This window comes from Prionailurus viverrinus, chromosome B2 (genome assembly GCF_022837055.1).
Source record: "Prionailurus viverrinus isolate Anna chromosome B2, UM_Priviv_1.0, whole genome shotgun sequence".
Classification (NCBI taxonomy): domain Eukaryota; kingdom Metazoa; phylum Chordata; class Mammalia; order Carnivora; family Felidae; genus Prionailurus; species Prionailurus viverrinus.
The window spans coordinates 28,159,505-28,175,280 of record NC_062565.1 but is presented as its reverse complement, the minus strand read 5'-3'; the positions used below and the strand labels follow the sequence as shown (position 1 = coordinate 28,175,280).

The 15,776-nt window shown below is 33.8% G+C and overlaps 1 protein-coding gene across 2 annotated transcripts in view; it reads right to left on the bottom strand.

Annotated features, from left to right (window-relative positions):
* Positions 1-15,776, bottom strand: part of EXOC2 (exocyst complex component 2) — a 277,000-nt gene that overhangs the window by 92,566 nt on the left and 168,658 nt on the right. For both annotated transcript variants that reach the window (XM_047859097.1, XM_047859098.1), the window contains 2 exons: positions 12,253-12,319; positions 7,802-7,918 (listed from right to left, as the gene is read on the bottom strand). In XM_047859097.1, the coding sequence (XP_047715053.1) occupies positions 7,802-7,918; positions 12,253-12,319 (184 nt within the window). The remainder of the gene's footprint in view (positions 1-7,801; positions 7,919-12,252; positions 12,320-15,776) is intronic.

Here is a 15,776-nt window from a genome sequence, read left to right as displayed (position 1 = left end):
AAAATTTTTTGGAAATTTAAAATCATGCTTCTATATGTGTGGGTCAAAGAAAGACTCAAAATTAGAAGATATGACAGAACAACTAAAATATCTTATGTTAATATGTGGGAAACAGCTAAAGTGATAGTCTGGAATGTTTATATTAAAAGGTAGAACAGTTTGGAATCAATGAGCTACATAAATAAAACAAGCTAAGGGCTCAAGTTACTGTGACAGAAAACAAGGACATAAAGAGAGATTAGTAAAGCTAAAATTTGGTTCTTGAGAAGACTCTAATAAAGTAAAAAGACTGAAAATACTAAGTCTAAAAAGGGTCACAGTCTTAGGTGCAGCTAAAATTGAAATAAGATGAAATAATCATAAAATAGTTTTATGTCAATAAATTTAGAAATTTAGGCAAAATGGACAAAGTCCAAAACAAAACAAAACAACATAGGTCACCACAACTAACAAGAAGAAACAGAAAATTCGAATGTTTTTTTTAACCACTGAAGAAATTGAACCAGTCATTAAAAACCATCTCACAAAGGCTTTACCACAGAGTTCTTGTAAATATTCAAAGAACAAATAATTCCAATGTTACATAAACTCAGAGGAAGAAAAAAGGGATATACTCTTTATTTTACAAATTAGCATAAGCTACATATAGCAACATGGATAAATCACAAAAATAATAGAGTAGAAAAAGCAAGTCATTGAAAAATAGATACCATACAATCCCATTTATGCTATTTAAAAGTCAGAAACAGGTAACATTAAACAAGGTATTGTTTAGAAACCACAAAATGCAAAAGTGACTGTCCATAAGGGAGACAGGATGATGCATATATGCAAAGCATGAAGGGTTCTGAGAATATGTTCCATTTTTCATCTCGGCGATGGATGCACTTGTTCATTTTATTTTTCTTTTTTAAAAATTTTTTTAACGTTTTACTTATTTTTGAGACAGACAGAGACAGAGCATGAACGGGGAGGGTCAGAAAGAGAGAGGGAGACACAGAATCCGAAACAGGCTCCAGGCTCTGAGCTGTCAGCACAGAGCCCGACGCGGGGCTTGAACTCACGAACCGTGAGATCATGACCTGAACCGCAGCTGGACGTTTAACCGACTGAGCCACCCAGGAGCCCCCATTTTATTTTTCTCATATCTCACACCTACAAAAGATCCAGTCTTTTGTACACATAAAATATGCAATATAAAAAATATATGAAAAAAATTAAATCTATTAAGGAAGTACACCAACATTAACCTAATAGTAATGTAATGTGTTAAAATGTTATTCTAGGGTTACAAACAAAGCATCATAAGAATAAAGAAGAGGATTTGATCCATTTGGCAGTTTGGGAGAATGCATAAGTAGTCTTTCCACAGGATGGAACACCTGTATCTGAGACAGGTTTTGAAGGATGATCAAGATTTTGTCTAGTTGTGGTTGAGGAAAAGACATTCCAGACCAACAGAACAATACAGGCTATAGGTATATATTCTTAAAATAGAACCTGGTAAAAGCTGATGTTGAATGAATGTTCGTTGAAGGAATGAATGAGCCGAAAAAAATAATATGAAATGCTCAAGGAAAGATGAGTGGCTAGAAATCTCTAACAAAGAGAAAATTAATTCCCAGAGTAGAAACTAACTGCTGTCCACCCCTCCCAATTTGGAAATTGGGTATTGTGCTAGATTTTAGGTACTGGAATACAGGAGATGAATGGCATGAGAGAAAGAGGTAAGAGGGGCCAGGTTAAAACAATAGGAACAGCAGCCTAAGGAGTTTATGTTTTACTCCTCAGTCAATGAGGAGATGAACATAAGGCACGGAGGAAGAACAATATAATCAGATCTGTATTTCTGAAAACCCATCCAAGAAAGTCCATAGATAATGAGTTAAAGAGTGAAATTTAGAGCATAAGCAAAGCACTTAGAAGGTAGCTTTCCGCAACAGCACAATGATCAGATGATGAAAAAGAGCTGGTTGTGGACAGAAGAACAAATGAGGGAGGTAGAGACAGATTTGGATGATGGTTGAGTCAAGAACAATTCCCAAGACTCTGGCTTGCTGACTCAATGACTACTAAGGCAGAAAACACATAAAGAAAAGCTGATCTGGAGGAAGAAAGAGGAATGTTTTTGGTTTGGGTAAGTTGATCTGAAATTGCAGTGGCAACTTTAGTGATGATGTCTGACAGGAAAAAGATCTGCAGCCTAGGAATGAAATGCAAGCTAAAGATATAGATTGGGTAGGAATGCAAGCTGGTGTAGCCACTCTGGAAAACAGTATGGAGGTTCCTCAAAAAACTAAAAATAGAACTACCCTATGACCCAGCAATTGCACAAGTAGGCATTTATCTACGGGATACAGGTGTGCTGTTTTGAAGGGACGCATGCACCCCTATGTTTATAGCAGCACTATCAACAATAGCCAAAGTATGGAAAGAGCCCAAATGTCCATCGATGGATGAATGGATAAAGAAGATGTGGTATATATATACAATGGAGTATTACTCGGCAATCAAAATGAATGAAATTTTACTTGCAACTATATGGATGGAACTGGAGGGTATTATGCTAAGCGAAATTAGTCAGAGAAAGACAAAAATCATATGACTTCACTTATATGAGGACTTTAAGAGACAAAACAGATGAACATAAGGGAAGGGAAACAAAAATAATATGAAAACAGGGAGGGAGACAAAACAGAAGAGACTCATAAATATGGAAAACAAACTGAGGGTTACCTCTGGAGGGGTTGTGGGAGGGGGGATGGGCTAAATGGTTAAGGAATCTACTCCTGAAATCATTGTTGCACTATATGCTAATTTGGATGTAAATTTTAAAAAATAAAATAAAAAAATATAAACATTTGGGACTCATGGGCATCAATGATAAATGAAGTGGTGGGAATAAATGAGCTCTAAGGAAAAGGTACAGAATGTGAAGAGGAAACAAGCACAAGCCAAGAGAACAGAAACAGTACAGGAATAATGAAAGATAACTGTTAGGTTGTTGAATTGTACCTGCTCAGGTTCAAGGTTTTTGATTTAGGACCCCACACCCTATCCAACTGATGACCAATGGTCTTACTTATTGCCAACTTTCCAAAGAGACTTAGTCTTTCTCTCATCTCCAAAGCAACTACTTCTATGTGAAATCTAATATCCTTCCTTGCTTTGGAAAAGCTTTTCTGATTTACTTTCTGTATTGGGGAAGCAATATTTTACTTTATAAATTACGAGGTTCTTGTGTCATTACTATTATCTCTTTATGTCTGTTTCATTTTTCCCTTACCATTTATAAAAGAACTTGAGGCAGTTAAATAAGGTCAAAAATCACCTTTCGTATGTAGTAGATAGGGACACATCTGATCAACTTATAATTCCTGTCTCTAATCTATTAATTTACAACTAACTTATTATATAAAAATAGCCTTTAAACAAAACTTAGCAGGAGAAGAAATGAGAGAAATAAAATATAAAGAGATAATATAATGAGGACACAAAACTATAGTCATTCACAAAATATACTGAATTCAAATGGCTTCAATGAAACTTGAGAATTATATAAAATTAAGCTAAAAAATAATCAAATATATAAAATATGGTATGTATGGTTCAAGTGATACAAAAATCTTTAAAACTGATTGCTGTATGTAAAGGATCTTTCTAGACATGTGAACAAAAGAAGCTGCCCTCTCCCCACCCACCATGTCAGAATTTCTGAAAGAGATTTATAGGTGCATAAAATAAAACATCATTCAAGAATTTAATGCCAAAAAAAAAAAAAGAATTTAATGCCCAACTTGTTTAATGACTACAGTCCCAAGTCAGTCAAAAATCTGCAACTATACAAACTCTAAATTAGAAGTTCACTTTTTAAAGACTGGAACAGGTTAAAATAGTGTTTTATGTAAGAAAAAAAATTCTTTGGAATTATGTAATTATAGCTACCACAATTATGTGCTAAAAGTTTATTAACCATATAGTTCTGGTCGTCTGTTCTCAAAGGTCTCAAGAGTTAATGACTTACAGCAAATTTGGTTTGAAAAACTCTGTATTTCCTTAACCTTGTAAGTATGTTTGTTTGTTTGTTTATTTAATTTTTTTAAATGTTTATTTATTTTTGAGAGAGAGAGAGAGAGAGAGTGTGTGTGTGAGCAGGCGAGGGGAAGAGAGAAGCAGACACATAATCGAAGCAGGCTCCAGGCTCTGAGCTGTCAGCACAGAGCCCAATGCGGGGCTCGAACCCACGAACTGTGAGATCATGACCTGAGCTGAAGTCAGAGACTCAACAGACTGAGCCACCCAGGAGTCCCTGTAAGTACCTTTAAAATGAACTCTACTAGAATATCAACAATGAACACATCAAAAAGTGTTAAACTACCAAATAGGGAAAGCATGCAAATTAAAATACCATGAAAGAGTATTTTTATCTATCAAATGAAAATATTAGCATCAGCAATGATGACCAAAATGTGATAAAACCAGCTGCTGAAAAGCAACCTGGCAATATTTACCAAGGGTCTTTGGAGCTCTAATTCTACTTCTAGGAATCAGTTTTGAGAAAGTAATAAAACATGTCATCAAAGATTATCTTTACCTCTCAGTCACAACAATAACTTTAAGGTTCCCACTAGGAAACAATTTAAAAAAAAAAAATGGTACATCCACATTAACTATCATAAGACATAAAACTCACATCTACCTATTTAATAAAGGTCTTCACAACAGAATAGTCAACAGAAAAAGATATATTCAATACAAACTGAATTCAGAAAAATGTTTCATATTTTATTACATATACACATATAGGTATATGGTATATATAAAGTACTGCTTACTATTACTAGATATACTAAAACACAACAGTGTTTATCTTGGGGTATTATAGATAATTAATTTTTTTAGACTTTTCAGTATATATTTTTAAAAAATGTTTATTTATTTATTTTGGGAGAGAGAGCATGCACATGCAAGAGGGGGAGGGGCAGAGAGAGAGACAGAGAGAGAGGCAGAGACATGGAAAGGGAGAGGGAGAGGGAGAATCTTAAGCAGGCTTCACTCTCAGCACAGAGCCCAACATGGGGCTTGATCCCACAACCTCAAGATTATGATCTGAGCCAAAATCAAGAGTCAGACACTCAATTGACTGAGCCACCCAGGTGCACCAGTATTTCTCCTTGCTAAAAATAATGATTGCTCTTACTTTTATAAGCAGGAGAAAATGTATGCCTGGGAAAACACATTTTCAAGGCTTACAATAAAGCAAAATGGAATTGGCAATGCAAATGGAAGTGCATGCAAATGACAAGACACTCACTGCTGGAACTTGCCATTTGGGATCCAACAGCACAAAGTCCATTTAAGGCTTATAATAGGGCTTATTTTAAAAGAGGTAACCTGTAGGATGAGTTTGATACACTGATCTGATGAATTACCATTTAATGTTGTTTCATAAAGTCCAAAACAATATACATTAGCCAACTGACTTCATGTCCTATTTGGTTTATTTTCATGGGAACAATTTTGTTTTTTATTTTAAGATGTATGGTACTGGACCAGAAAGCATTCTGGATTCAGAATTAGAATACTTAATTTTAGGTTCTGCTTTGCCCTGCTACTTACAGGTCAAGTCATGAACATCTCTAAGCATATTTCCATATGAAAAAAAAACAGAGTTAATAATATTTTCCTTAATTACTTCACAGAGTTATTTGCACTAAAAAAATGTCTATATGAAATCATTCCAGTTTTAAATGATCATTGATCATTAAATTTTAACAAACTCCTGAAACATATAGTTATTAGTGTACTGTTTCTATATTAAAATTAATTCCGCTTTTGAAGAGGAGGATCAAGATGAAGGGAATTAACAACTGGACATTTTCACACTTCTACTGGTAGAAGTACTAATAAGAAAGCAGAAGGAAATATGCCTAGAAGACCCTCAGTAAACCACCAATCCTTTCTGGAAGGAGATCTGAGAGAATGTCTAATGTCTTGTGACACTAAATTAGAAGTCCATAATGCACTGTTATTTCCAAGAGCAGAAACAGAGTGACAACATGGATAACAAACTATTTGTGTAAACAATGTGCCCCATAGTTTCGCTGGGATCTTTGCCTCTAGAGTTGTCATTTGAGAAGGGAACTATGTAAAACAATGGAACTTGGCAGTGTTTTTCCATTAATGCAAGAAATATATTTTACTTGGTTGGCATCATGAAATTAATGGATTCACTCATAATAAACAAAATCAGCACATCTACTATCATCTAAATCTAGTTTACTGCCTATTCATTTAATATACAATTAATGATTTCAAAGTATTCAATGTCAATGATTAAAAAAAATCCTAATTCTGAGTGTGAAATATAGCCCATCATTTATCCTAAGCTGTACCCCCAGATCCAATAACATATTACCTTGATTTCAAAATAATATCAAGACTAGGAAGGATATCAAAGGCATGTCAATTTCATTCTATTTCTTTATTACACAAACTGAAGCAACAATTACTACTCATAACTTTGTAAAAACCTAAAGAAAACCAAGCTTACTGCTTCTGTTATATGCAAGTCCTAATCATTTTATGTGTTTTTAAATGATCAAAAAACTGTTCAATAAATATATTTGTGTCACTATTGTTACTGCACAAAAGCAAAGTGCCCACTTTCTACAAATACTAATTCTTTACTGCAAGAGAGCATCTTGCAATTCTCAACACAAAAATTTCTGGAAATAAACTGAACATTTGACCCTATAGCCTTAAGTCACAACATTTCTCATCAGGATGATTAATCTTTACAAAAAGGCAGGAAAACAAGACAGAGCCACCCACTTTGACATTTTCATTCTTTGAAGAAAAAAAAATCCATTTCTAGTTCACAAAATGGAACTATCACTTATAAAAAGCATGCAATCCATCACAAGTACTTTTTGATTATAAGATTAACAAGATCATTATCTTTCTTATTTTTTGCACCGAGAAAACTGTAAAAATGGTTCTTCGTTTTACTTAGAAATCTGATAAATCTTTGCCCAAGAACCAACCAACCTTTAATAACAAGGTTCCTTCATTTTTTTCCTTTTCTGCTTACTTGAAAAATATCAACAACAAAGTATAATATCCAAAAAAAAAACCCTATTCCATGGATTTATACAGGACTCATTTTTGTCCAACTTTGCTACATCCATGGATTGGAGAGTAGAAAGCATGTTATTTTTCAGGTAAGTTATTAAGCATCCTAAAGCAGTTGTAAGCCAGGCTCGTGTTGTGTGTATCTGTCTGTGTGTGTCTCTGTGCTCGTGCACCTGTACCCATGCTTAAGTAGTAAAAAGCAAAAGCATCACTGTGGTCATTTGGAAAGGGGGAAAGGAAGAAGAAGTGTGCATAAGCAGGAAAAGGTTTTTCTGCAGGCTCAGGGAGTTTGCTGTTGGCTCTAAAGTAAAAGCTTTAACCTAAAAGGAGACAAATATGAGATGATTCTTAAAGATTTCGGTTTGAAACCTTTCTTTCCTATTTCCTTCCCTTACTTTGAGCAGGTTAGGTGGGGAGTAAATCAGTTTTCACCTTGAGAAAGCTCTGATCTAGAGGAAAGAAGAGAATATTAACGATTCAAGGTGAGTTTTAAGGACAGGAATCATTCAAAGTCAGGGTGGAGTGAAGATGGGGAAGGAATATGGATGTGGGGAGGATCAGGAGAGAAAAGTTTAGGAAAACCAAAAGAGAAAGGGTGCTAGGAAAATAGTTTGGAAACTAAATTGATAAAACCACCAACTTGTTCAATTTAACATAATTTATTTACCTGTGTTATTTTTTCTATTCCCTGGAAGTTGTGCTTTTCAAAATGTTCTGCTATATTTAGGAAGGTGTGACGTTCTAGGTAGCAGCAGTTACTTAGGACTATCAAAAGTCTCTGTTCCTAAAAGTAAAACAAATATTTAGAAAATTATTTTCATAGTAACAAATTGAGAGTTAACACTTATTAAATTTAATTATACTCTCTTATAATTCAATAATGTAATTACAATGTCAATATTCAATGTTTTACTTTCCATGGTTCCTTCTTTCCCAATAATAACATAAAGAAAAACAATACAATTCTATAATTCTACTAACTGCTTGTTATTACATACTACACTAAAGAGTCAAATAATGCTGCCTTTGAAATTTAATAGCTATATGGAAAAACAGTTAGCTAGTAAGCTGTTGTTCTTATGAAAGGGGTTCTGCTTTGTTGGTTATTCTACCTAATATTTTTTGTACCAAAAAATGCTATAAAAAGGGGTATTTTAAAATAATTACAAAAAATGCATAAACTCATAGAAAATAATTTACAAATTTTTCATAACTTGAGAGAGAATTGCAATGCTATCCATACGATGGGCTCCTTCGAAAAACTGGGCCTTCACAGATGTTTTTATGTAGAACAGTTTCCCTCCTATGGGGAGTGATGGGACAGGAGCTAGGAACTCTCCCACAGTAACAGTCATGAAGAGGGCTAAAACCTCATATTCTATACTCTCCAGGGTTCTAGCCACTTTAAGGTAATTTCTTATCAAAATTACCAGACTTCAAGGCTGATGAATAAACATCACTTTACAATTCAGAAGAACTATTTTTGTAAACAAAATTCCAGGAATGGCATTTGTCACTGCTGTTATGGCTCACCAAGAACACTTTCCCATGCTCCCTCAGTGTCAGAGCATTCTCTAGAACAATTTTGAGTAATTTAGAGCCTTGATTGAAGATCCCTTAACTAAACACTAAGGCAAAAGTACTTTTCCAGGAAAAATTTTCACCCATATTTTACTTACTGTTTTGTCTATAACTCATGTTAAAGTCAATATAATAAATGTGAGGAGAAAACAATATAATAGATATGGAAAACAAATATATCCTTGTTTTTTGAGGTATATTCTGAACTCAAATGTCAAGCATAGCTATATTTCCCAATAATTTCATTTAGCTCCATCAAAAATTTTAAAACTTTCTAGATTTCTTTATTTAAAATATTACTATATTGCTAGCTGAATTTGGCCTTTCAACAAATGTAACTAAAGGGCAAGGAGTTATTAAATGCCTTCAAAGAAATGAAAGGTTGTTAGTGGTCTTGAATGAATCTGTGGATGGGAAATAAATTATAAAACAAGGAAAACAGGGTTATGGTATATATACCACTCCTCCACATTTTGTGAATAAATGGCAAGTAAGAACCAGAAAGAATGTAGTAAACAGACCTGCATAGGCACTCAGGCCACACTTGGGGAGGGGTATATTCCCTCTTGCCCCATACCTGGTGTTACCATTATGGGGTCCTCATAAAGAACATGAAATAAAGTAAGCATAAAGTTTCATCAGCTGCTCTAAACATGCTCTGCTCTGCAAAAATCTCAACTGGTTTTTCAGTTATAAGATCAATCCTCAATTACCTTTCCCTTCAAGAGTCTTCCCCCCAAATATTAGCCTTATCTAATAGACCCCTAAGCCTGCCACATCTTCTTTGCCTGGTTAGTTAACTCTCTTAATTTTTCTCTTTGTAATTTGCATGGTTCTTCCCCCAAAATGGAAAAATGATTTGAGTGATTTGAAGTCTTACTCTTGATAAGCGTTTTTTTCTTCTCAAATCTAACCAATCATAAGAAGTAAAGTGGGAGGAACTGAACACAAATAATCAAATTCTTAAACTTGGATGACAAATTAAAAGCTTATTAACAATTCAGATGAATATGTATGTTTGAAAATAATAACTCAACCTATCAAAGATAGTACTTGCTAATTAGGCTATGGCTTTATGTATTATTTCAATTATTTTTCAAAGAATCTCTCAGATGTAGGCATTACCATCCCAATTTTGTCCAGGAGAAAATTAGACAACCTCAATGACATGTTCAAGATTCTTCAGTTAGTAAAAAGACCAGGCAAACCTAGACCTCTTCCTTACCATAACTGCTTCTCTGCTGGATAACAGAACAAGACCCTAAGAAGATCTTGATAATCTGTACCAAATCTAATGAGAGATCATCCAAATGTAGCAAAACAGGAACTGAATTTGGTACCAAATGAGTAATTTTAGGGAGCAAAATGGGAGCGACAAGGCCCTTGATTAGCAGAATCAAGTATGAAACACCTGGAGTTTGGCTGACAGTAAACTCAATAGGAGTCAATAGAGGTGTTAACATAAGGTGTAGTTCTGGCTGCTTCCCAGTTACCAGGGTCACATCAGAGTCCTATACTCCACCCTTGAAAAAGGACAGAAATAGACTAATAGGAAAACCACTGCCATATTAACTAGGAAATGCCTAAATGATTTAGGGTCTTAACCAAGAAAAAGGAAGATTCCAAGCCTACACAACAACTGTTTTCAAACACTGGAAAGATTGTCATGTAGAAATTAGGCTTGTTCTAAAGGACAGAGAAAAAAGCACAGCTGGCCCAATAACTCACAAGGCCCTTCTCAATTTAGCTCTTTCCTCCAGCCTGTGTCCTTCTCTAGTCTTCTATGTTCACAGTGGAAAAAATGGTTTAAACTCACTACATCAACTTCCTCAGCTCCTACTGGATCTTGACCTAGGGCATACAGATGGCCCATTAGCAATCCACTAATATGTTTCCTCTACAGTCACACATGACCAACTAACTGTCAAGCCCACAAGGCTCTAGTTTTCATCTGACCCCACCTAATCCTCCATCAGTCTGCAATACTGTTAAATATTCTTTGGTTAAACACGCTTTTCTATCTTTCTCAAGAACACTGCTCCATCTGGATTTTCTTCTTTTTCTCTATTATTCTTTTTCAGAAAACTTTGAGGCTCTCTGCTTCTGGCCATCTCATAAATACTAGTATGTCCCAAATTATTTTTATATATTATATTAATTTTATACATTTGGCCCTCCTCTCATTCTACTAGTAGTTTTCACAGTATACTCATCCACTCCCAGGTCTTATCTTGCTTATACAGTTGACCCTTGAACAACACAGGTTTGAACTGCAGTGGTCCACTTACATGCAAATTTTTTTCGAGGTAAACACAGCACAGTATTATAAAGTAATTTTCTCTTCCTTATGATTTTATTAACATTTTTTTCTCTAGCTTACTTTATTGTAATACAGCATATAGTAATAACACAAAATATGTGTTAATTGACTGTTATTGCTAAGATTTTCACTCAACAGTAACTATTTGTAGTTAAGTTTTAGGGAAGTCAAAAGTTATACATGGATTTTCGATTGAACAGGGCATTGGTGTCCCTAATCCCCATATGTTCAAGGGTCAAGTGTAAATTACTAATTCACAAATCTGTATCTAGATTTCTCTCTTGGGGTCCAGGCAAGTATATCTAATCACCCACTAAATATCTCTCCTTGAATGTCACTCATTCAGTACATCTGGTCCCAAACAAAATTTTTAATCTCTCCTAATATAACAAATTTCTTATTTAGTAATTCACACTTATAGTGTGTAATGAATGAATGAATGAATGAATGAATGAATAAATAAATATAGTGTTTGTGGGAATGATATAGGGCAGGAAATTTTGGTCATATGTTTTCTTTATGAGAGATACACATACATATATACATATACACAGCCACATCCTTCAAGCAAATGACAAACCAGAGGGGGTTATTTTTTTTAAGATGGATGGGTTTAGAATTGAAGAAAAAAAAAAAAAAGATAGATGGGTATGGATTTCAAGACCTGAATTTATACATATAATAAAGTACGTGTGTGAATCATCCCTAAATACATATATATGTTGAAAACCAATCTAAGTGTGTGTGTGTATGTATGTGTATATATATACACACACACACATATATAAAAGGTAGTATAATTTTGTTTTTGCTATGGAACTTTATGTTCAAATGAAATACTATTAGAAACTATTAGGAATCAGAGCTTCTCTGATTAAAGGGGAAGAGTATGGGGAAATGCCCCTTTTCTTCTGCTTCCTCTGCAACTTTCACACACCAGGGAACCACTAGGGCATGTATTTTCACAGTCACAAACCTGCATGATGCAGGAGTAGATGGAATTACTTAAGTTACAACTTTGGCTAAAGAGTTTTTAAGTGTGGAATACATATAAAATTATATTTTTACTAAAATTTTCACAAAAAACCAGCCCCAAAGTATAGAGCAATATATTATAGCAGTTATACAATAGCAATCAAAGTAATTTAGGCTGATTTGTAAGTCATTATATAGTTTTAAAATGGTATGTTTAGCTTTCTATTTATCATCTTACTTACAGAAGTCAAACTGAAGTCTTCATGGATACTTCCAAACAAATCAGGAGAAGAAACGTCAACAGAAAGACTAAATACAAAAACAAGTAAGAGAACAGTGACAATTAAAGTACTAAAATTAAAAATGTTAATATAATGTTATATGCTTATTACACCTCAATTAAAAAATGCAATAAACCCTATGTAAATTTGACTTTAAAATCTTGGTCAAAAATCTCATAACTCTGTTTTTTATATTAAACAATTAACAGCTCAAAGTAGACACTATAGGCTATCTATTAACAGAGGCCATATGACATTTGCTTTTGGATCTTCCCAATACTCAGTTAAATTTTTTAAAAATCACCAAAGGGGAAAATACCAAATAGTTTAGTTTTTAGGTACAGACTAAATTAATTGAAATGTTTTTGCCTATCAGAATCTCCAGAGGGCTTTTTCAAGCTCATTTTCAGAGTAAATCACTTATAGGTGAGTTCAGTTAGGAAATTAGTTAATAACCAACAAGTGACCAGATATACAAAATTGCAGGGAAGGATATACTATAAATCTACTGATTAATTGATATAATAGAATCATAATAAACACTTCAGTGAAAATTCTTTTCTTTAAACCTAACCAATGGATTTTAGGTTCATATGGAACACTAAATAGATGAAAATAATAAATAATATCTTAACAGAAGCAATAAAAGGGTACCAATCTTAAAAATAATAAAAAATGAACTAAAGAACATTAAAATAACACAAACTGGTATAAAACATATATGAATGAATGGAACAGAAAATACAGTTAAGAAATATATAGAGAACCCTAAAGACTTCACCAAAACAACTAAAATTAATAAATGACTTTAGTGAAATCATGGGATATAAAACCAATGTGCAGAAATCCGTTGCATTTCTATACATCAATAATGAAGTAGCAGAAAGACAAATTAAGAAAAAAATCCCATTTACAACTGCACCAAAAATAATGTAATACCTAGGAATAAACTAACCAAACAGGTGAAAGATCTGCACTTTGAAAACTAAAACAATGATGAAAGAAACTGAAGATGACACAAAGAAATGGAAAGATATTCCATGTTCATGGATTGGAAAAACAAATATTGTTAAAATGCCTATACTACCCAAAGCAATCTACACACAATGCAATCCTCATTAAAATACCAATAGCATTTTTCAGAGCTAGAACAAACAATCCTAAAATTTGTACAGAAGCACAAAAGATCCCAATGAGCCAAAGCATTCTTGAAAAAGAAAAGCAAAGCTGGAGGCATCACAATTCTAGACTTAAAGTTATACTATAAAGCTGCAGTGATCAAAACAGTTATGGTACTGGCACAAAAACAGACACATAGATCAATGAAACAGAATAAAAAACCCAGAAATAAATCCACGTTATATGGTTAAGGCAAGAATAACCAATGGGAAAAGGACAGCCTTTTCAATAAATGGTGTAGGGAAAACTGGACAGCCACATTCAAAACAATGAAACAACTGCTTTCTTACACCATACACAAAAATAAATTCAAAATGTATGAAAGCCCTAAATGTGAGACTTGAAACTTTAAATCCTAGAAGAGAACACAGGTAGTAACCTCTTTGACATTGATCATAGCAACTTTTTCTAGATAACTTCCCTGATGCAAAGGAAACACAAACAAAAATAAACTATTGGACTATATCAAAATAAAAAGCTTCTGCACCCCAAAGGAAACACTCAACAAAACTAAAAGGCAACCTATGGAATGAGAGAAGGTATTTACAAATGACATATCCAAAAAAAGGTTAGTTTCCAAAAATTATAAAGAATTCTAAAACTCAACACCCAAAGAACAAATAGTCCAATTTAAAAATAGGCAGAAGGGTGCCAGGGTGGCTCAGTCAGTTAAGTGTCCAACTCTTGATTTCAGCTCAGGTCATGATCTCACGGTTTGTGAGTTTTAGCCCCATGTCAGGCTCTGAGCAGACAGCATGGAGCCTGCTTGGGATTCAATCTCTCTCTGCTCCTCTCCCATCTCAAAATAAATACATAAACATTTTTTAAGAATAGGCAGAAGACATGAAAAGACATTTCTCCAAAGAAGACATCCAGATGACCAACACACACATGAAAAGATGTTCATCACAAATCATCAGGGAAATGCAAATCAAAACTACAATGAGATATCACCTCACACCTGTCAGAATGGCTAAAATCAACAATACAAGAAACAAAAGATGTTGGCAAGGGTGTGGAGAAAAAGGAACGCGTATGTAGTATTAGTGGGTATCCAAATTGGTGCAGCCACACTGGTGCAGCCACTCTGGAAAATAGTATAGAAGCTCCTCAAAAAGTTAAAAATAGAACTACATTATGATCCAGCAGTTGCACTACTGGGTCTTTCCCCAAAGGATACAAAAGTACTGATTCCAAGGGACACATACACTGTGATATTTATGGCAGTTTTATCAACAATAGCCAAATTATGGAAAGAGTCCAAATGTCTATCAACTAATGAATGGATAAAGAAGATGTAGTATATATGCAAAGGATTATTCCTCAGCCATAAAAAAAAAAAAAAAAGGAATGAAATCTTGCCATTTGCAGCAAGGTTGATAAAGCTAGAGAGTATTAAGCTAAGCAAAATAAGTCAGTCAGAGAAAGACAAATACATGATGATTTCACTCATATGTGGAATTTAAGAAACAAAACAAAGAGAAAAAGAGAAAGCATGAGAAAGAGACAAACCAAGAAACAGACTCTTAATTTTAGAGAGCCGATGGTTACCACAGAGGAGAGAGTAAAGGGACAGGTTAAATAGGTGATAGAATTAAGGAGTGCACTTGTGATGAGCACCATGGGATATATGGAATTATACTGCACACCTGAAACTAATGTAACACTGTATGTTAACTATACTGGAATTTAAAATAAAATAAAATAAATAAAAAGTTCAGAAATATATTGCACTATTTCGTAGAATTCAATGGTGTCTGAAACAGAAATTGCAACAAAATAATACGGAAAGAAAGACTTATTAATCAACAATACCAGCAAACTGATTAACAATACAAGTTCTTGGTGGATTATGTTAAATATATAAAATCAAATCACAGAAAAACTAGAAGAGTTAAGTATTTATTAGGTCTCAGAGAAGTAGTAGTATTATATACCTAAAGGCAAAAACCAATACCAAGAAAATCACAAAAATGGAAAACTTCTGAAATTATCAATTACAGATATAAGAGGCATCTATTTCAGTATTTAACCTTAGGTGCAGAAAAGTTACACGTGTCAAATACATTCAGGTATCATTCAGATAAAATAGATTTCTGAAAGACCCTATAGAACAACATTATAAAATAATTATTACCAGAATTCATAAATATTAACAATCAAAATGTGTTCTTCTGGAGCTCAAATAACTAAGCCCGACCCTGACTTAATTCTACTAGCAAAATTAGTCTTTAACAAAAGTATTGCTAAATCTCTAACACCAGAATTCTAAAGGTTATCAACTAGGAGTTATATAATTTTCATTC